This window comes from Barbus barbus, assembly GCF_936440315.1.
Source record: "Barbus barbus genome assembly, chromosome: 45".
In the NCBI taxonomy this organism is placed as follows: Eukaryota; Metazoa; Chordata; class Actinopteri; order Cypriniformes; family Cyprinidae; genus Barbus; species Barbus barbus.
Genome location: NC_136723.1, coordinates 21194868 through 21218929, shown reverse-complemented (window position 1 = coordinate 21218929; position 24062 = coordinate 21194868). Strand labels below are relative to the sequence as shown.

Here is a 24062-nt window from a genome sequence, read left to right as displayed (position 1 = left end):
CGGAGGATTTGTCATTATAAAGGAACAAGCGCTCGGGCGCTGTAAGGTCTTCACATACTCTATTCTCATCCATCACATGAGGCCATTACGGCAGGAATTTAACAGCTCTTTCATGCAGTTAAACACCCGCGCAATAGACAGCAAGCACGTGGCGGAGGGGTATAATAAAACTCACACACCCACAGGACGAGGGCTTTTATAGGGTTTGGATGAACTGCGGCTGACGGGAGACAGATAGAGCTCATCTAACAGCAGCTGAACTAGATTTTACATTTTCAGAGGAAATCAAAGTGGTTTTTGTGCATGTTTGGGTTCTGGGTGATTTTTAGCATTTTGCTATGCAGTTGCATTAGTTTCTGTGATCTTCTGCTCTCTAAAAATGGCTGGGTTCCTCCTGTGTGCACCTGTGTTTACCAGTTTTCTGCTCCAACAGGATATCAGATCACTTAGTAAAGCACATTAAAACATAAAAACATTTTTAGAAATAGGAACTGATTCAATAACTCCAATTAAATAGCATTCTATATTTGTATGATGTATATTATATGCATAGTATTTGTAATATTTATCATTTGAATATATACACTACCAGTCAAAACTTTTTGAACAGTAAGATTTTTAATGTTTTTCTCACCAAGCCTGCATTTATTTAGTACAACAAAAACAGTAAAATTTTGAAATATTTTTACTATTTAAAGTAGCTGTTTTCTATTTGAATATATTTTAAAATGCAATTTATTCTCGTGATTTCAAAGCAGAATTTTCAGCATCATTACTCCAGTCACATACGACTAATATGCTGATTTGCTGTTCAAGAAACATTTATTATTATTATTATTATTATAATCAATATTTAAAACAGTTGAGTAATTTTTTTTCAGGATTCTTTGATCAATAGAAAGATCCAAAGATCAGCATTTATCTGAAATAAAAAGCTTTTGTAACATTATACACTAAACCATTGAAATGCTTGGAGTCAGTATAATTTTTTCGTGATGATAAAGACATTTATAATGCAACAAAAGATTTCTATTTGAGATAAATGCTGTTCTTCTGAACTTTCTATTCATCAAAGAAACCTGAAAAAATTCTACTCAGCTGTTTTCAACATAATTATAATAATAATACATGTTTTTTGAGCAGCAAATCAGACTATTAGAATTATTTCTGAAGAACCATGTGACTGGAGTAATGATGCTAAAAAAAACAGCTTTGAAATCACAGGAATAAAATACATTTTCAAATATATTTAAATAGAAAAGAGTTATTTTAAATAGTACAAATATTTCAGAATTTTATATTCAGAATTTTACAGATTTGCTGTACTTTGGATCAAATAAATGCAGGCTTGGTGAGCAGAAGCAAATTCTTTAAAAACATAAAAAAATCTAACTGTTCAAACACTTTTGACTGGTGGTGTATATTCAATATTATAATTAAACAATATTCATATAAAATTATTATTATTATTATTATATTTATATAACAGAAAAATAATAACTAATTTAAAATAGCAACAGAACTATAAGGCTATAGGAGCACAAACACAGTGTAATACTTTATTTGAATGGTTTAGGGCTTCAGATGACTGGAGTAACAGTAAAGCTGATGCTTGACTTAGCAAACACCGCTAACAAAATGGCCGAAGGTTTTAAATTGATCATGTAGAGGAGGGTTTCGCTGCAAACCAGCTGAGCACGTCTCTACATATTGGTTCAAGAGCTATTCTGCGGTAATTTCCCTGGAGAAAACCATTTTGTGATGTCTATATTTTCAGCCGAGAGCTTCTCTGGATTATTTCTCCCTTTGGTGGATGAACAAATACCCAGCAATATTGACATACTCAACTCGCGTATGTAACCCCGTTACAAACATGAGCAAACACACACACACACACACACACACACACAGATAGTTCATCAATTCAATACTCGACTCAGTCACTACATAATCACATATTGATTATTCTACGTGTCTCTCTACAGCGGTGAGTCTCATGAAACATGTCAAGAACATGTATAATTCATATTTTACCACAAAATCAAAAGAGAAATACAATAAAATGAAACCTATTTTGAAGGCCATTAATATTTTTTTGCATTCTAATTTTTTTTAAAGACATTCCAGCACATTCAACCCAAACATTTAGAGGATTTCGCCTTATTTTATTCATATTTATATAATATATATTATATTTAAATTATACTATTTTATAATTTTATAGTTACATTTTTATATTATATTATATTATGTATTCCCAATTCTAATTTCTGTTATGTAGCCATATATATTACCTTCACTACTCCAATAATCAGTAAAACTACTTTAATAATATTTAGTATATATATATATATATATATATATATATATATATATATATATATATATATATATATATATATATATATATATATATATATAATAATAAAAAAATATATAATAATATAAAATAACTAATATATATTTTTTTTAATAGTATAATTTAAATAAAATATATAATTAACTTCTAATTCTCATTATTGTAATGCATCCAAAAATACTCAAATTAAGCGGTAAACTACTATTTTATTATATATTTTTTTATTATTAAAGTTTTATTATATTTATATAATTTATTGTGTGTGTGTATATATATATATATATATATATATATATATATATATTTATTTATTTTATTTTATTTTTTTCCCCCAATTAAATTAATAAGAATGAGCTTTTCTTTTAAGACTTTGGGGGTACTTAGTTACTACTTGAAAAACAAAAACTGTTCCTTTTTATTTCATGCTGAAACGTCTTGGCAGGTTTTCGTGAGATTCAGAGGAATAAACGGGAAGGTCGAACGTACTTACAGCTCAGTTTGATCCGGATGAAGTCTTTGATCCCCAGGTTCTCCAGAAACACTCCCGATGAAGAGCTGGTCTTAAACATGAAGGAGATATCGGCGCTCAGCTCCCCGTGGAACGTGGGAAAGTGCAGGTAAGACGTCTCCTTGTTGAAGTAGGCAGCGTTCCAGAAGTTGTCTGGAGAAAACATTTACATTGGATTTGACAGGTTGACAGAGTGAGCGCTCACAGTGTGATTAAATCTGTGCGGTACTTACTGTCACCATAACACTGCAGGGGTCCCACTCTGTAGGCCGCTTCTGAACCCGATCTGTTGATGTCACCCACAGCCAGCACTCGCACCGGTAAATGCTCTTTATGGGACAGCAGCCCGGAGTCATTCGACCTGTCAAAGAATCAAAACAGCATGACTGAACACATGAGGTGTCAATCTCATCAAAACTGTCAAGAATGTGGATGATAACATGCCCAGATCAAATTTCACCCATAAGTCAAAAGCAATTTTGCATTGCATTGCAAGCACATTTTCCAATTCTCATTATGCAGAATAAAGCTGCATTAAAAATAGAAGAAAGATTATCAATTTTATTTGTTTATTGCATCATGGTGGCATTTATTGTTTACATTTTTTTATTGAATTTAATAAAATCAATAAACTATTTTAATTAAAAATATTTTTTAAGTGTTTGGACAATAGTTCTGTGACAAATACGAAATATGTAATACATAAACATAATTCCATTTTTTTCTGTCTTTTGCGACATGTTTATTTTTAATTTATTTTAATTAATTTACTTTTGTTTGCATTGCATTGCAAGGACATTTTCCAATTCCCATAATGTGGAAATAAAATCTAAGTTATAAAGAGAAGCAATGTTTTAAAACCTCATTTGTATCAGGGTGGCATCTGTTGTTTTGCATTATAATAATATAAATTGATTTTAATGAAATCAATAAACTATTTTAATCTATGTTTAGTTCTGGGTCAAATTAAACTATTCTATACATATTTTTTTCAATATTTCCCAGTCCTGACAATATTGCAACATGCTTTTTTTGCATTGCAACCACATTTTCCAATTCCCACAATACAGAAAAATGTAATACGGTAAAAACATAATCCATTTATTGCATTATGGTGGCATTTATTTGTTTTTAAACTATTTAGATTATAATAAAGTCATTTAATAAAACATCCAAGGGTTTGGACAGAAGTTCTGGGTTTAATACATAAGCATATTTCAATATTTTTGGTTCTTTGATGGTATTCAGCATGCATTTGCATTAAATGACTTAAGGGAGTGATCCGTTCAAATAGACAGACATTGTTGAATTTGGATTTAAAAAAGAATCGTCGAATCAGAAATTTTAATCAATTCATTGAATCAGACAGATTCATTTGATTAAGCTGATTCCTAGAAATTAATCAAATTTACCAAACCTTATGCAGTTTGTTGCATCTGAAGTTTAAATTCATACTGTTTGAAAGACGAAAACATCAATGCATTTTAGTTTTAAGAATTCAGAGGGTTTGAATGTCTGTAACTGCCATGAAAACAATGCTACAATGCACAAAACCATCTCAATGTTCCTGAAAGTAGGCTTCATTTTCTTTAAACAAACGTGGTTTGGGGTTGTAATATGAGCTGGATGTGCTGCTGACAGTCATGTGAATGTGTGTTGTACCACTCTTTGCTGTCGGCGTCACAGTTGCAGAAGTGTTCGGGATGCACACAGTTCTCCTGCAGGCCACAGGCGCACTGCTGACTGCCTGGCACCGCGCCGCCCCAGTACATGTGTGCCTCGCCCGACTGGCCCACCCACCAGCTGAACGGAGTGCCGTCTGCAACACACACACACACACACACAGCACTCATCATCAGACTGACGCAACCGCGCTACACTATCACACTGAGATGATGGAAAGCAAACAGGAAGATTTCTGGAATAAAGCACACCCAGATTAAATGTTATTGCTCAGAGCTTGTGCTTTCATAAGTAATATTACTGAGTTTTTAGGAATTTTTACATTACCAATTTTGCAACAGAAATAAAAAATAGACACCAATGATTTCTGACTTTGGGATCTTGGTAGATCTGAGTACAGTTTGAGACATTTTGAGATGACGAGATTATTAAGGTCTTTTTCTCATGAGAAATATTTAAGAAGCAGAAAATGAGATTCTTCTACTAAAGTTCCGTAAAATAAATTAAAATAGACACAAACAAGTCAATAGTTCAGATCATTTGACCCTGAATTTAATGAGACATATTTGAGTTTATACTGAGATATATTCTAATGAGAAACATCTGAGAAACAGAATATTACACGTTTCTCAAAAGAAATAAAAACAGACACAAATTGAGTCAATAACTGCAATCATTTGATCCTGAATTTGATGAGAAATGAGATTACTGGGGTATTTTACCCATGAGAAACAACTGAGAAGCAGCAAATGAGATGTTTCTACTAAAGTTCCTCAAAAGAAATCAGAACAGACACATAAGAGCCAATAATTCTGATCATTTGATCCCGAATTTGATGAGAAATGTTTGCGTACATATTAAGCTCTTTGAGTTTTAGTTGCAGACTTTGGGATCTTGGCAAATCTGAGAACAATTTGAGACATTTTAAGACGATGTGTGAGACTCCTGGGGTCTTTTTCTCATGAGAAACATCTGAGGACACGAGATGTTTCTACTGAAGTTCCTCAAAATAAATGTTTGAGTTCATTCAGAGATTTCTGGCTGCAGACTCCAGACTTGGGGATCTTGGCAAATCCGAGATCTCCAAAAGACGCGTGTAAAATTACTGGGATCTTTTTCTCATCTGAGAAGCTGGAAATGATGTTTCTACAGACACAAAAGAACCAACATTTTACTCTGAATTTGATGAAATATTTGAGATCTTTTTGTTGAAGTCAGAGATTTTTTTGTTTGTTTGTTTGATCTTGGCAAATTGGAAAACAAACTTTTTAGACAATTACTCGGATGAGAAACACCTGAGAAGCAGGATGTGAGATGTTTCTAGAGTTCCTCAAAAGAAATAAAGATAGACACAAAAGAGTCAATAGTTCAGATCAACTGGTCCTGAATTTGATGAGAAAAGTTTGATCTTATAAAGAGATATTTTGAGCAATTTTGAGATGATATGTGAGATTACTGAGGTCTTTTTCTCATACAAAACACCTGAGAAGCAGAACATGTCTCTATTTACTCTGCTTGTAATCTCATTGCTGTCTAAGAGAAAGCTTTAAGATGTTAAAGAGATCTCGTGAGTGATTTTCCATCAGTCTCGCATGCATCTGTCCAGGTTTAATCGTTATTTTCATTACTATTCATCTGACATTTTCAACATTTCTTATTTACGCCCGACATTGTGTTCTCCTCGTCTCATCAAGAACTCTGATAATGTCACAACTAATGGATGTAATTACCATGTGTGCGGATGTTTCCTGTTTATTTGAGAGACTACGAGAACCGTTATCACCCGTCTCGGCCTGTGATAGACACCGAACCATGAGACAAGCCCACACAAACAAACACGGTAAAAGCTCTTCAAAGGTGCAAATGCACATGAATAATTCACCCTAAAGGTCAATTAATTTAACGCAGAAAAAAAAAGCGAAATAACTGAGCTGTCCGTAACCAAGAGCATAACAATCAATTTGAGTCGTTTGCTTAAGTGTCATGCGTCTGCGGATGGAGCGAGGTTTTAATAAGCCTGACCTTTCATAGGGAGGGGGCGATCGATATTCCTAATAAAAAGGGCTTACCTGGTGTGTTCAAGAGCCGTGACTTTTTGCAGTGGTAGGAGAGCTCCTGCTCGCAGTACTCCGCTTGGGTAATTATCGCCTGGATCTGCTCCGCGTCGGCGGAATAGTTAAAGTGGGCTAAATGCTGATTTATCCCGGAGGACGCTTTTAATTTGGTGAGCTCCGTGTTATTATGTTGGATCACCATCCATGCTTTATCTGTAGGGAAAAGAGGGATTTGAACGATGAAAAGGCTAAAATGACACACGGTGAACAATCTTTTAGCTCAGAGCTCTTTCGATTTCTCCTGTGCAACAGTCATTAGACCTTCAAAAAGTCACAGGACATTCATAAAACAAAACAAAAAAATAATAATGCATGTGATATATACTAAACAATCATAAGAATAAAGGTTCCTGGGTTCAAAGAATAGCTGAATTTGGTACTTGAGTTGCATTAGAGATTATTGATGTTTCATAACGGTTCTACTGTTAAAATGTTGAAATAATGAAATAACGTTTTCAATTAATTTGACTGATGTAGTGTGAAATGTGAATCTTTTGACATTTTTAAGTAAAGTTATTGTTAATATAATTTTTTTATATATATATATAAATATATATATTTTTAAATATTAATAAATACTATAATAGTATTTAGTAGTATATAATAGAATATACTAAAAATGACAAAAACACAATTTTACTAAAAGTAATATTCAATCTGAAAATATAAAATAAATAACTAATTCAAAATACAATACAATAACAGTACATTAATAACACTGATGTGAATACTGAATATGAAAATATATGTGTATGTAACCATGGGGAACTGATTGAAAGAAGAAAAATAATTTTAGAGAAGGTTAGGAAGAAACACAAGACACATGAATCATGCACAATACGACTAGCGATGTGTATTAAGAAAGTCAATAGAGTCCATTTGGATTTCATAATTGACTTTAACAAAGGAGAAGTGAGGATCTATCAAAGGTGACGTGATGGTTTTCTAAAGAGCCATTCAACTTCAAAAGCTTCTTCTGTGGCATGAGGCCGTAAAAGCCTTTCAAAACTTTATTTGTGCGAGTGAACGTCAGAAAGACACGCTCAAAGGTTGATCTGTCAACTTCTTCTAAAAGGTGTTTTTCTGTGAGTGTCACAGCTGACTTCCTCCGCGGGGTGTGACACAGTGCGTGAAGGATCAAAAGCTGTGGATTAAAGTCCCAATTACGGAGTGTTTAAAGGGATTTAATCACTTTGGCTTCGCTGTGTGAGATTCACCTGACATGTTGCAGTAGATTAGTTGAGGTTTGATGGGGCCGCTTCCATCCACGTCAATGTAGTAAAAGCCAGACGTGTTTCCTTTGTGTTTGTACGCCTCACACGACGCTTCGTAAATGGCTGTAAACACAGAAGCAGTAGGTTAGCGTGGAGAGAAAATGAGGTGAAGCTGTTTACGTTCAACACTGTGAATAATAACAGTAACGTACTTAAACGAGTGCGCGTTCACACTTTCTGTCTATGCATAAAGTTGAGATCTGTTCACGCAACGTGTGAAAATGCAGCTCACATAAAAACGTCGCTTTTTGTTTTCACACCCTGTAAAATGTTATTACATGTTAAACAGGATGGTGAGGTGGTTTTGATTCCAGTACTTGAGATACTTTAAATGCTCTGGAGAAGCTTCAGGACGTTTAGAAAATATATTTAGTTACAACCTGCTACCAGAAAAATTAAGCCATGATCTTTCTAGGAAAGATAGTACAGGTGAATGGGTAAAAAATTTATAATAATAGTATATCACCATAATTACCCAGTTGATCAATTTCAGTAAATTACGACATTTTTTTGTATTAGAAGTTTTCTGAAATGTTATGTTTAAATATGCGGCATCATGTAGTAAAAATGCACTAATTCGCATACATTCCCAGAAGATATATCTCAACACTGGATAAAGCCAGGTTAAACATTCTTGTTTCATTTTGTTGACATATTAGAGGGGATTTGGGATTTCTCTTTTTATCACTCCATGAATCATGAAATACTGTCGACAGCCAGAAAATAATTGTTTCACCATGTTTTAGGATTAAAATTATCAGGCGAGTGATGTATGAACAAATCCTTCAGCAAAAACCTTCAGAATACAGATATGAATAAAACAAAATTTTGGTGTGTGTAAGTGCTGCTAAACTCATTTTGAGAAAAAGACCTTTAAAAATATGTACTATAATCTAAATGTACACGTAAAATGTTAAATCTTTCTCAGGCAAATGTCATATAAACATTCAGAATATAGATATGAATAAAACGGTAAATTCTAGTGTATGTAAGTGTTACTGAACGGAAGAAACAAACTCATATTGAGAAAACGACCTAAAAATATATTTCATTGTAATCTAAATCTACACATAAAATATTAAATATTTCTCAGGCAAATGTAATATAAACATTCAGAATATAGATATTAATAAAACTGTAAATTGTGGTGTGTGTAAGTGTTAATGAAGTAGAGAAACAAACTAATTTTGAAAAAGTGACCTTCAAAGATATGATCTAAATTTACAGATGCAAATAGATAAAGTGCAATAAAGTACAATAAATAAAAGTTTTTTTTTTTTAATGTTTTATTTCCAGTAATCTGAAAGAAGTCTGCATGGAAACAAAAAAAAAAAAAAAAAAAAAATCAGATAAATTGCATGAAAAAAATGGTTTTACCTATAGTGTCTTGCATTGAATTATGTAATTATATGACAACATAATTCACTTTAAAAGAGCAGTATTTATCTGGCACACAATAATTAGGATAGTACCATCAGAACTAATAAATTAATACACAAATATACACTAAATACAATAAATTTGCTGTATATGTTGCTCCTTCAAGCCATTTCACCTGCAGATACCTGCACTCACTCACATCGTTAACACATTTTTTCCCTCAGCATTTAAACAGGCTCATATAACCCCACTTCTTAAGAAACCCACTCTTAACCCAACTCTTTTAGGGAACTATAGACCAGTTTCCCTTCTTCCTTTCATTGAAAAAACACTTGAACGAGTTGTGTACAACCAAGCCTCTGTCTTTCTCACACAGAACAACCTCCTGGACAGCAACCAGTCTGGCTTCAGAAGTGGACATTCGACCGAAACTGCCTTGCTCTCAGTTGTTGAAGCCCTAAGACTTGCAAGAGCGGCTTCCAAGTCTTCATTACTTATCTTGCTGGAACTGTCTGCTGCTTTTGATACTTTTGCTTTAGGTCAACCACCAGATCCTCCTGTCAACCCTATTAAGAAAGGGCATCTCAGGAACCGCACTCCAGTGGTTTGAGTCTTACGTCTCATATAGGTCCTTCAAGGTGTCTTAGAGAGGTGAGTTATCACATTTCAGCATGTCTAACAGACATTTCTTGCTGGATGAAGGACCATCACCTTCAACTCAAGACAGAACTGCTTGCAAACCCATCACTTCATCACAATTTCACCTTCCAGTTAGGCTCATCAACCATAACGCCTTCAACTGCCGGGTCCTGCAGATTTGCTTTATACAATATTAAGAAGATCAGGCCCTTTCTTTCGGAACATGCAACACAAGCTCCTTGTTCAAGCTCTTGTTCTGTCCAGACTTGACTATTGAAATGCTCTCTTGGCAGGTCTTCCAGCCAATTCCATCAAACCTCTACAATTAATCCAAAATGCCGCTGGAAGATTGATCTTTAATGAGCCGAAAAGAATGCATGTCACACCTCTGTTTATCAATTTGCACTGGCTACCAGTAGCTGCTCCCATAAAATTCAAGGCATTAATGTTTGCCTATAAGACCACCTCTGGCTCTGCAGCCCTTTACCTAAATTCAGTACTTCAGACTTATGCGCCCTCTAGAAAGTTGCATTCTGCAAGTGATAAACGCATTATTGTGCCATCCCAAAGAGGCACAAAATCACTTTCACTGACTTTTTCATGAACTGTTCCCATCTGGTGGAATGACCTGCAAAACTCAATCCAAGCAGTTGAATCCTTACCCATCTTCAAGAAACGGCTAAAAACACATCTCTTCCATCTTTATTTGACCCTCTAACTCTAGCACTCTCTATTCTAATTCTATTTGATCTATATGTCTTCTTTTTATATACATAAAAAAAAAAACCCACACACACTTGACCCTCAATAAATTGCATATTTATTCTCTAACTGTTAGCTTTTCTTGAAAAACTAACACTAGCTTTCTTTTTTCTATTCTATCCACTTCTTTAAAAAAAAAAAAAAAAAAACTAAAAAAACTAGGTTTCTTTTTTCTATATTCTATCTACTCGTTTTCTTAAAAAAAAAAAAACTTAGTATGTGTACTGCGTTGTCTAAAGGCTAAAGGAGACTTGTCATAGCACTTGCATGTTGTTGCTCTTTTGTTGGATTTGATTGCTTCTATTGTCCTCATTTGTAAGTCTGAATCAATAAGAACAGAGGACAAAGAGCAGCATTTAACAAAATATTTATAAAAACAATAATTTTTATAGTTTTTTGTCAATTTTGTTTTTTATGTGTCCATTCAGTTTTTAAATTTTGTTTTGTTTCAGTTTTAGTTATTACAAGGTAAACTAAATGAAAATGAAAAATGTTTATTTAGCAACTAGCTGAAATGAAAATTAAAGTTAAAAGCAAATGAAAAAATTAAAGTAACATTTTCTTTCAGTTAAGGTTTATTTTATTTCAAGTAACAAAAATGTTTTAATGGTTTTAGTTCTTGCTGACTATAATGTCACTGCATGCAACTGAAAGTTGTAGTTAAGTTTGTTATTCATACTGATTTGTTGCTAAACCACGTCCTGTGTGAGATCTGATCATCACAGCTGTGTTGGGAGATTTTCACTCTGACGCTCTCGATGTTATTGATGTCACACCTGGAAGGAACGATGTGACTGGTTAAGCAGATGTGTTGATCAATGTTCCAGAATGATCCCTGTCAATTAACGCTGGATCTCGTGTTCATCTGCTAACATTCCTCACCAAAACACAAGCCAGTAAAGTGTTTAAATGAGTACGTAGCTACACTTTCTTATCTGTGCTGTTTTGAACTTTTAATAGAAATGCAATTAGTGTGAAGTGACTGTGAAGGCAGGATGTTGACATGGTTTTGTAACTCACTTCTTTATGCCACTGATCACATTATATGTTCTAATTGTGTTACATTGGAGTTTGAACTTACTGCAACCTTTTTCTCTTTGGCTCACGTTCATTTTCAGAAATTTTCCACATACTATATTTTGTAATATTATGCAAGCATTGCATTCAGAGGCAAATGATGGGAATCATATATTGTCCACTTAATTTTGCATGGAATATTTGTGAAGTTAAACCTTCCAGTGTATTTGTATTATAAAATGAAAGCAGTGTTTCATCTGAAGTGTGCTGCCATCAATTTTGAACGCGCTCAGGCAAACGAAGCAGCTTTAATTATGACCATCTGCATCTGTTTCATAGCTCTGAATTCATGATGTAATGCAAACGGGGGAAGTTAACTATCTATTAAAGTGCTTAGGGAGGAAATGGATTACTGTAGGTTTCACTTTCAAGGAAAATAATTACAATCTATATGCAATCTGTTTCATATTTCAAACGCATCAGACAGAAGAGAATTATTTTTATGAACAGATTTGAGATTAAGAGAACTAATAATGCTTCATAACAACCTGATCACAAGCCCAGAACAGTAAAAACATAAATAAAACAACAATAATATATATATATATATATATATATATATATATATATATATATATATATATATATATATATATATATATATATATATATATATATATATATGTACATACATACCCACACACACTCTTGTTTACCATGTAAAAAAAAATATTGTTTGTTTGCTTGTTTGTTGAAGGCAAAATTTAGAGTAATCAGTTTCTATTACATGTATAATAGTGTATAGAAGACATACAGATAGAAGATATGTATGGTCAGATTTGAGATTATGAAAACTAATAAAGCTTTATAATAACCTGATCACAAGTCTAGTAATTAAAAAAAAAAAAAAAAAAAAAAAAAAAATAATATATATATATATATACACACACGTCATTTTAATCTGTAATTGTCACAACACGTAGGAGCCAGGGAACGAGGAGGCGAGGAACTTCTTCAAAACATTGACTTATTAACCAAAACTTAGGGAACGCTGGAGACACGGAAAGACATGCACATAATGACGATTAAGACCGGACACAGAGGCAGGGAAGCAGAGGACTAATAAACACTGGGGAAAACTAGATAATTAATAAAACACGGCTGGAGACTAATAAACTAATGATGAGAACTAAACGAGAACAGGAGACAGGAAACTGACCAAAATGGGCACGAGAGGAGGGGAAACAAGACACAGGAAGACAGGACTGACATTTACTCCCCCCTCCTGAAAGGCGCGTCCCGCGCCTTGCAACAACCCATGGGGAGGGGGGTGGACGCTCTGGAGGCCTCCAGGGACTCGGAGACATAACAGATGGCCTCCAGGGTAATATGTACTTGTATATTACATGAAAAATGTATTTCCCTCCAATTTTTATTATTTTCCCTGAAAGCATAATAATAACAATAATAATAATAATATTTCACATTTATTTAATATCCATATCTATATTTACATACAGTATATATGTCTAAGCACCTGGAGAAACTGTTACTTAGTTTCAATTTCAATTTTGTTAACATCAAAACCTCATTAAACCCATATAAATATATATGAAACAGTGAATGTGCAGATATATTCAGCTATAGTGCTGCAGAAATTTCCTTAGATTTTTAAACCTCAAACACTCCTCTGATTGACAGCTGCTTTATGTGAGATCTAATTATGGGGCCGCTCTATAAAGTCCCTCTCAATAACGCTCACCCTTTAAAACAGCTCAAGTGTGAACGTCTTAAATGCTGCCGCCATTAAACATTTGAGTGACGTGTGCTTCATTTCAGCCCAAATCTGTTCCACTCTCTTTTACGGCACCAAAAGCAGACCTTTTCACTTAATTGAGGACTGTGTAAATCCATAAGCGTGTAAAGCTGGAGATCTGCAGCTAATGAGCGCCTGCCCTTGCGTCGTGTTTTATATTGTTTCCTTACAGGCCTCATATCACGAGGAATTCAATTTTGCTTGATGTTCTGGGATGAAAGTGTTCCATATACAATGAAAATATGTATGTTTCAGAATGCAATATAAAACTATAAAATATTAAAACTACTATAGGCGGCAAAATGACATCTGCAAACTTATGCAATTAATGATAGCATTTCACTTGTGTGCAAACTGTAAAATGCATTCATGCTTTTATGAAATTAAAGGTATCTTAAATTGTATAATAAGAAGTCTTAACTATTGTTTTAGGACATCTCAAATTTGTAAATGTAAAAACATGAATTGCTATGCAGTCTAATATGATTATTTAACCTCAAAAGCCTTTGATTTAATTAAATAAATATGAATGCTGCACATTTCAAAATCAAAGCTCGGCGCTGTTGCACGCTCTACAGGGTTGCAGTTTCAGAGCAGCTCGCAGTCAATTTATATTATGCATTTATCACAAACAATTGTGTATGGTCGGCTGTTGATGAATTATGACAATGTTTATTTTTGAGGTGTTTATATTTAATAATAGGTGTTTAATATGCTGTCAACGGCTGTAAAAGTGCATATTTTATCTCCCTAATCTGTTTGAATGAGCTGCCACCAGTAGTGAAGATTAGACATTTCAAAATAAGAGTCTGTGAATTTCGAGTTTGTATATAATTAAATTGAGCTTTTTTTGTTTAATTGTTTCTGTCATGTATTCAATATAAGGTAAACTCTTGAAGCTTCTTGCTTCTATGTATGTATATACAGTATCTCACAGAAGTGAGTACACTCCTCACATCTTTGTAAATATTTTATTATATCTTTTCATGTGACAACACTGAAGAAATGACACTTTGCTACAATGTAAATTAGTGAGTGTACAGCTTGTATAACAGTGTAAATTTGCTGTCCCCTCAAAATAACTCAACACACAGCCATGAATGTCTAAACCGCTGGCCACAAAAGTGAGTACACCCCTAAGTGAAAACGTCCAAATTGGGCCCAAAGGGTCAATATTTTGTGTGGCCACCATTATTTTACACCACTGCCTTAACCCTCTTGGGCATGGAGTTCACCAGAACTTCACAGGTTGCCACTGGAGTCCTCTTCCACTCCTCCATGACGACATCACGGAGCTGGTGGATGTTAGAGACCTTGCACTCCTCCACCTTCCGTTTGAGGATGCCCCACAGATGCTCAATAGGGTTTAGGTCTGGAGACATGCTTGGCCAGTCCATCACCTTTACCCTCAGCTTCTTTAGCAAGGCAGTGATTGGAGGTGTGTTTGGGGTTGTTATCATGTTGGAATACTGCCCTGCGGCCCAGTCTCTGCTTCAGTATGTCACAGTACATGTTGGCATTCATGGTTCCCTCGATGAACTGTAGATCCCCAGTGCCGGGAGCAGCACACACTTATAGCCTATGCCATCTTTATGCAGAGCAACAATTATTTTTTTCAGATCCTCAGAGAGTTCTTTGTCATGAGGTTCCATGTTGAACTTCCAGTGACCAGTATGAGAGAGCGAGAGCGATTACACCAAATTTAACACACCTGCTCCCCATTCACACCTGAGACTTTGTAACACTAACGACTCACATGACACCGGGGGAGAAAATGGCTAATTGGGCCAGCGGTTTAGACATTAATGGCTGTGTGTTGAGTTATTTTGAGGGGACAGCAAATTTACACTGTTATACAAGCTGTACACTCACTACTTTACATTGTAGCAAAGTGTCATTTCTTCAGTATTGCCACATGAAAATATATAATAAAATATTTACAAAAATGTGAGGAGTGTACTCACTTCTGTGAGATACTGTATATATACACTACTGTGTGTCTACTGTGTTGCTAAATTGGACAAAAAAATAGGTTCCAAGCCCTGGAATACAATAGAAATTATGGAAATATTAAGTAAACATGTAAATATGTAAATATTTCTCCAAATATGCAAACTTTTGCCCTAATGTATGCAGTTTAGTGCAGGTATGTGAATATTAATAAGCACAATAAACATAAAAACTTAATATGAATATGAATGCGAATGCATGTTGTTATTCCATTCAAAATGTCAAAATCTAGAGAATGAAGCATGTTGATTTTGCATTCCATAAATTAGGAAATGATTATCACCGTAACTGAGTTTTATCATAAACAGTGGTCAAATAGTGAAGTTTAGGGAACATCATGTGGAAGGAGTAACTATTCTCTCTGCGTTTGTCTCCTAATCTGTCCTTGACTCTGAGTGTGGAAGGAATAAGTGCACAGGAAGCGTTTGAAGTGCGTGCAGGAAGTGGTCTGTATTTCAGAGGCGTTCTTACAGCTGTGGCAGGTCGCTCCGCTGTAGCCCGTGGCAGAACAGTTGCAGTGAAACGTGCTCCATGACTGTGAGCATCTCCCTCCATGTTCACAACGACTTGGGGAGCATCTGGTGGAAAAAAAACAGGACATGAAATATCATATTTGATGTTTGATCTCAAGGACAATCAGATACAGAGAAGTGCAATCATTCAGGATTATACATGCAGCCTTTGTAGACAGTTTGCATGGAGTGAAAACCTTGCTGTTGGCTTTATCTGATCCTGGAGCGGGAAACAATGACTTTTAACAGTGGACTTTTATTGACATATAGGAGGAATTCTGACAGTATGAGTCGCATTTAAATCACAGGCAATATAGAAGCTTATTTCCACCATGGAATAAAAAAAAATGGTAATTGCAACATTTTTACATCATAATTCTGACTTATTGCACTCAATTGTGAGTTTATCGCTCACAATTCAGACTTTTATTCTTAGATTGTGAGTTAAAAAGACAGGTGACACTTTATTTTAAGGTGTCCTTGTTACAGTGTAATTATACATATAAGTACTGAGTAATATTAATTACCTACATGTACTTGCTATAGGGTTAGTGTTAGGATGAGGGTTTGGTTTAGGGTTAGTTGCATGGAATTATGCATAATTTCTTCTTATTATAATAGTAAGTACATGTAACGTGTAACAAGAACACCGTAAAATAAAGTGTTACCAAAAGGCAAAATCAAATTATGTGCAACAGGACATATTAGACTAACAGGACATTATTTGATAGAAGAAATTACCATCATTGTGTTTTGAAGTATACAAATCAATATTAAATTCAAATTAATCAAATAATGACTTAAATTTGGGTCTGTTTTTCACACAAACCATCATTTTGGAAAAAGTAGAATGTCATTTACATAACTTGTAAAGCATCCTGATGTTAACCAATCATAATCAACCTACTTCATTATTATAATCAGAAATCTATATGTACTGTAGATAAGGAAGTCTTAAATATAGAAGCAAAAGCCTGTTTAATTCAGAGAGAAGCTGAAAAATAAGCATAGAATTAGCATAAAAAATAGGAATAAACACGCATGCAATGGGTTTGCAAACTCATGCAAACTGCTATTAACTACAAAAGAAATCATTTTTTTATTTAGTGATGTATTTCTACATGTAACTGACTTCATTTACATAAATAAGTCTTAAGTATAAAGGCACAAAAACGTACTCGGTTACTATCGTAACCTCGGTTCCCTGAGATACGGAACGAGTACTGCGTCTTGCTAAAGACGCTATGGGAAAAAGCCTTTTTTTCTCCTTTACTGAAGCCTTATTCAATCACGCAGTGAAACTGCACGATCATTGGTTCGTGCAGTGTGTTAAAAACGAACCAATGTGTCGGCAGCGGAGCTGCATGAGCCTATGGCGACGGAGCCCGCCAGATCCCGCCAGAATGGGCGGGGTTATCTGGCTATATAATCGGCCGTCTGGCCATAGGATCCTCAGGTTTACTTCGACTGAAGCGACGACTGAGTCGTGCAGCTACCTGGCACGGCAAAGTACGCAGTACTCGTTCCGTATCTCAGGGAACCGAGGTTACGATAGTAACCGAGTACGTTCCCTATCGATACTCCACTCGTACTGCGTCTTGCTAAAGACGCTATGGGAACACAATTCAATCACGCCGTGCTATGGTAGAGGAACGACTGTGTAAAATACCTCCATAAGCATTCCATGCTCAGAGGGAAGTATAATAGTATACTCGGGCTAAAGCGAGCTGAGCTCGTAGGGGTCACGCTCGGCCCGGGTCATTCCATGCATTCCTCGCATACTCAGCACTTTCAGGGCTGAGATATGCAAGGAACCCATCAGAGAGCTTGAGTGCCCGTGCAGTCAAGAGTTCTCCGTTAGGGTTATTCCCACAACGTAAGTCATACTCATCTAAGCAGATAGGACCCTGGCCTGCAAGGCCGGTACGTCCAGCTTATAAAACCTTGCAAATGTGGACGGCGAGGCCCAGCCGGCCGCCGCACAAATGTCTGTAATAGACACACTGCTAGACCAGGCCCGTGACGAGGCAATGCCTCTAGTCAAATGGGCTCGTACTCCAATGGGGCATTGAAGGCCCAAGGAAGAGTAAGCCAGCGTAACGGCATCCACTATCCACTTAGAGAGTCTCTGCTTCGTGACCGGAAGCCCTTTGGCGCGGTTACCGAAGCTAACAAAGAGCTGTTCCGTGCGCCTGAAGGAGGTGGAACGCTCAAAGTAGATCCGTAGGGCTCTAACATGGCATCACAAAATTAACTCCCGGTCCTCCTCGGAGGGAGGAAGCGCGGAGAGTTTGATGACCTGAGCTCCGAACGGAGTGGAAAGTACCTTAGGTACGTATCCATGCCTTGGTTTTAGGACGACCTTGGAGTCGTTTGGCCCAAATTCCAGGCAGGCGGGGCTCACAGAGAGCGCCTGCAGGTCTCCTACTCGCTTGACTGACGCTAGTGCTAGTAGCAGAGCAGTCTTCAGCGACAGTGACCAAAGGTTCGTGGACTGGAGCGGCTCAAAAAGGAGGGCCCCTCAGGGCCCTCAGCACAGTGGGTAAGTCCCATGTAGGGACAGTAAGGGGCCGAGGCGGATTCAGCCTCTTGGCACCCCTTAGAAAACGGACGATAGCATTGTCCCTGCCCACTGATTGGCCCGCAATAGGGGCGTGGAAGGCCACTATTGCCGATACGAACACCCCGAGTGTGGAGGGAGAGCGTCCTTTATCCGGCAGTTCCTGCAGGAAGGACAGAATCACCGCCAACTCAGATGTAGGGGGGTCCTCACCGCGGTTTAGACACCATTTGGAGAAAACCGCCCATTTAAGGGCATAGAGGCGTCTCGTAGACGGGGCTCTAGCCTCAGAAATGGTATTTAGCACTCGCTCTGGGAGGCTGGTAGGCTCCCGTTGAGCGGCCAGAGGTGAAGCGCCCACAGTTTGGGAAGAGGGTGCCACAAACCATTCACCTGAGAGAGGAGATCTCGTCTCAGGGGCACGGACCAGGGGGCTGCGGTTAGCAGCTGGGTCAGCTCTGACATTCAAGGCTGGTTCTCCCACAGGGGGGCCACCAACAAGACCTTGTGTCGTTGTTCCCTGATTCGCCTGATGACCTGAGGAATCAGAGCGATCGGAGGGTATGCATAAAGGAGGAGGTTGGGCCAGTCGTGGGCCAACGCGTCCTTGGCCTTCGAATAATAGGCTGGGCAGTGAGAGTTGTCTTTGGAGGCGAAAAGGTCTACTTCGGCCTTGCCAAAGATTCTCCAGATCATTCGAACCGTCTGCGGATGGAGCATCCACTCTTCTGAGGGGACGTTGCTCCGTGATAGCATATCCGCTCCTCGGTTCAATCTGCCCGGCAAATTTGCTGCTCTCAGCGAGCGCAAGTTGAGCTGAGCCCACTCCAGAAGTCGCTCTACCATAAGGAAGAGGCGCTTCGAGGAGAGACCTCCCTGGTGATTTACATAGGACACCACTGACATGTTGTCTGAGCGGATCAGCAAATGTCGTCCCTTTAGCTCTGGCAGGAAAAACTGGCAGGCTCGACACACTGCTAGCATTTCTAAGCAGTTGATGTGGAGGTTCTGCTCCGCCTTCGACCAAAGGTCGGTTTGCCTTCGCACAGCGCCCCCAACCCATGTTGGAGGCGTCTGTTGTGACAACTTTCCTGCTTCAGACCATCCCTATGGTCACACCCTTTCTGAACCATCGTGGGTTCTTCCAGGGGACCAGGGCTGTTACACAGGCCTGGCTCACCCTGATATGTAGGCGATCATGTCGCCATGCGTGGGGTGGAACCCGTGGTTTCAACCAGCGCTGAAGGGGCCGCATGCGAAGCAGGCCCAACTGTAGCACCGGCGATGCTGTGGCCATGAGGCCCAGCATCCTCTGAAACGCTTTGACGGGGCGAGCGGTGCCGCTCTGGAAGGAGGCTGCGAGCTTTTAAATGGCCAGAGCGCGTTCCAGCGCTAGCACAGCTCTCATCTGAGCTGAGTCCAAAACTGTTCCCAGAAACGACATCCGTCGGCTGGGAAACAGCGCGCTCTTGGCAAAATTGACCCTGAGCCCCAGGCATTCTAGGTGGCTGAGGAGGAGGGCTCTGTGTGAGAGTAGTTGTACCTCTGACTGGGCCAGAATGAGCCAGTCGTCGAGGTAATTGAGAATGCGGATTCCCATCTGCCTGAGAGGGGAAAGAGCCGCGCCCATGCACTTCGTAAAAGTGCGTGGGGCCAGGGACAGTCCAAAGGAAAGGACCGTGTACTGATAAGCCACTCCCTCAAAGGCGAATCTCAAGAATCGTCTGTGATGGGGGGGCTATCTGGACGTGAAAGTATGCGTCTTTCAGGTCCAGGGAACAGAACCAGTCCTCTGAGCGAATTTGCGAGAGGATCTGCTTCAGTGTGATCATCCTGAACGACCTCCTCACGAGGGCGCGATTCAGGCGTCTGAGATCGAGGATGGGCCGGAGGCCGCCATCCTTCTTGGGAACGAGGAAGTAATGGCTGTAAAGCCTGATTCGCTCTGAGCTGGAGGAACCATTTCTATGGCTCCTTTTTTCAACAGCATCATCATTTCTGAACGTAGAACGTGAGCGTTCTAGCCGTCTACAGAAGAGGAGACCACGCCGCTGAAGCGCGGGGGTCTGCGAGCGAATTGGAGTGAGTAACCTCGTTCTATTATCCGTATAACCCATTCTGACACTCCGGGGATGGCCCTCCAGGCCTTGGCCCGCGTGGCAAGGGGCAGGATAAACTCGAGTGGCAGGCCGCCAAGCGGGGACCTGAAGCTCGTGATAAGAGGGAGAGGAATGTACTCCCTTTTGAAAATGTTTGTGTTTTATTTCCTTGCTATAACAGCGATCAGTTGTGTGGGCGCTTTTTGAAAGGGCCCAGTGTTCACAACAGTATTTACCACAAACTCATTGCCATCGGCACCCGGAGCTAAACGGGGTGTTTGGAGGCATGACAGAGGCCATTTGGGCCGTGGGCACAGCCCAGAAGCGTCAGGAGTCTGAAGCTGTCAGTTATAATCATAGTGACAACTTGCTTTCGATCTGCCTAAAAGGATCAACCACTCTTAGAAGAGGGGTATTAATTACCATTGTGTAAACACACCAGCAGATCAAAAGTGCCGCGCGCATCCTCTCAGATCCGCTCGTAGCGGACGAGGGGAGGGGCCATCTTCACTGAAGCAGGCGAGCCAAGATCAAAGAGTGAAACGCGGGGCTGCCCTGGCGTAAATTCACTCAAGCTTGATCGCGCGAACCCTGGAGCTTGCAGTTTCTTCCCCGAGATAACTGGGAGAGTAGAAACACTAGAGCAGGGGAGGCGTGGCCACCTTCATTGAAGAAAGGGACCGTGAGCGCGGCAGGGACAGACTGAAGCTTTCATAATGAAAGTAGCGCTGGCAGATCAAAGAGCTGCAAGAGGCGCTAATACTTAGTGTAAACACACTGGCAGATCAAAGACTGTATGCAGAGTGAAAAACGCGGGGCTATGCCGGCGCGAAAAATCACTCAAGCCTTTTTTTTTTTTTTTTTTTTTTTTTTTATCCGTCTCCTTCTCCGAGCTGACTGGGAGAAGAGAAACGCGAGAGTCGGGGCCGCCCAGTGCAGCATGTTACAATGTGCACAGAAGGATTGAGCCACTCAATGTAATGAGGCGCGCTAATCCACACGCGCTGGCAGATCAAAGCGCTGTATGCAGAGTGAAACACACGGGGCTATGCCGGCGCGAAAAATCACTCAAGCCTGAACGCCCAGCCATGCGATTTTACCGTCTTTTTCTCCGAGGTGACTGGGAGAAAATAAACGTGAGTGGGTGGCCGCCCAGCGCAGCATTTTACAATGCGCGCAGAAGGATTGAGCCACTCAATGTAATGAGGCGCGCTAATCCACACGCGCTGGCAGATCAAAGCGCTGTATGCAGAGTGAAACACACGGGGCTAAGCCGGCGCGAAAAATCACTCAACCTGATTGCTCAGCCTCACTCGCTGTTCCTGTCTCCGAGTTGACTGGGAGAAGAGAAGGGGGGAGGCGGGGCCTGCTACATAGAGGACCGCGAGCAAATCAGAGTAAAGCCCGGCTTTCGGTGAAAGCAGGCTGCCTGTGTGAGCGCAGTCTCAGTGACGCACACACATAACTTTCCACTCCGGTCCGCCAAAGAGAATAGAGCCGCCCAATGAAGGAGGAGCTCTGATTCTCACGTGTGAACACCGGCGGATCCGAGCGCTGCAGGAAGCTCCGTGGCTCTGATGTTTCATTCTCCGAGCTTTGCTGAGAGAGAGGAAACGGGAGAGCGGAGCTGCCTCCACAGAGACGGACAGCGAGCGGGAAGAGCGAGACTCATACTCGAACGAGCTGTCTCAGTAAGCGCGCAGTCAGTGCGTGGGCGAGACCCAGACAGGCGGCACGCGCTCACTGCTCTTTGCATCGTGCAGGATCCCCTGCACGAGCCACACTCGCTGTTGCGGCATTTGCAACAACGCCGATAAATATGCATTTTTATAGCACTCACCGGATGGCGGCAGCGAACAGACCGGGGCTTCTGCGGGGCTGGAGCGCGGTGAAAGCGGCGTCTCAGCTGGCAGGAGGTCTCTGGCTCAGCTGCGAGGCGTGTCAACGGCGAGGCGGCTTCTTGGGATCAGCGAAGGCGAGATGTCGTCGCTGAAGGAGAAGAAATCTGAGGATCCTATGGCCAGACGGCCGATTATATAGCCAGATAACCCCGCCCATTCTGGCGGGATCTGGCGGGCTCCGTCGCCATAGGCTCATGCAGCTCCGCTGCCGACACATTGGTTCGTTTTTAACACACTGCACGAACCAATGATCGTGCAGTTTCACTGCGTGATTGAATAAGGCTTCAGTAAAGGAGAAAAAAAGGCTTTTTCCCATAGCGTCTTTAGCAAGACGCAGTACGAGTGGAGTATCGATAGGGAACTGTAATTCAGAGGGAGGGTGAAAACTATGCATGAAAAATTTCACTTAGTCATAAGTTCACATACACCTCACAAAATCTGCAAAGTATTAATAATTTAAAAAACGAGGGATCATAAAAATTGCATGTTGCTTTTTTTATTTAGCACTGCCCTGAAAAGCTATTAATTAAACAATTTTTCTTCAATTATTAACATTTTGCAGGGTTTATGTAATCTAATATATATTTTTGGTGCAAAAACCCTCGACTAACACGTTTGATGACTTCCTGAAATAACAACAGTGCTGATTCGAGGACAAACGCTGCAGGACGACGCACACGCTGAACTTTAATACTTTGTGTTAGAGGTTTCATCACACCATTAACCTCAAGATTGACTTAGCAAACACCACTAATAATCATTTATGCCACAACGCCTTGATTTAGAAGCTATACAGTTTTGCTGACAGCAAAGCAAGGTTAACCGAGTGACTCAAAGCAGCCGCATCGACCACAAACACCTTCCAATTTCTCTCTGTAAAGCAAATCCTTTCTAGTCACCTCACAGTGCCCTTGCCTGAGCCAAAAAATAATTCCCAGCCTCTCCCAACTCTCACGGGATGATCTGCATGCTCGCTTTACCAGCGCTCGCTTTACAGTCCACATCTTTCACCAGATTTCCATTTGTGGCCACAATGATGGTCTAAGAGGATCCGCTCAAACGCTCTTTGTGCTTTCGGTGGTCGGGACAGATACACTCTCCACTCCGGTTTCACGCTTTGTAGCTTCATAATCGGAACAGGATCGAGTGTGTCTTTCATTCTGCTCACAACGACACTTCAAACCAAGGGAAAAAACCCCAAACCACACTTTTTGGCTCGTGTACGCTTTACATACTGAGAGCCGCATCTCTTTGTTGTCTGCGATCCCATCAGAGCTTTTCAGGCCCGTCGCAGGGACACAAGCGAACCGAGGCGGTCGGCTTCACACAGGCCGCGGTGCAGCAGGACTCCTCTGTTCTTCTGTAATCTGCCACCGTGAGTAATGATCAGACTGACACACACAGACAGACACCAAGAGAAAAACACGC

General features: G+C 39.5%; 1 protein-coding gene across 1 annotated transcript in view; it reads right to left on the bottom strand.

Moving 5' to 3' along the window:
- Nucleotides 1-24062, bottom strand: part of LOC306864225 (contactin-associated protein-like 4) — a gene marked incomplete at its 5' end in the record, with an annotated part of 138117 nt that overhangs the window by 23377 nt on the left and 90678 nt on the right. The window contains 6 exons of the mRNA XM_079408071.1: nt 2850-3020; nt 3101-3228; nt 4530-4686; nt 6620-6817; nt 7882-8001; nt 16034-16140. Of these exons, the coding sequence (XP_079264197.1) occupies nt 2850-3020; nt 3101-3228; nt 4530-4686; nt 6620-6817; nt 7882-8001; nt 16034-16140 (881 nt within the window). The remainder of the gene's footprint in view (nt 1-2849; nt 3021-3100; nt 3229-4529; nt 4687-6619; nt 6818-7881; nt 8002-16033; nt 16141-24062) is intronic.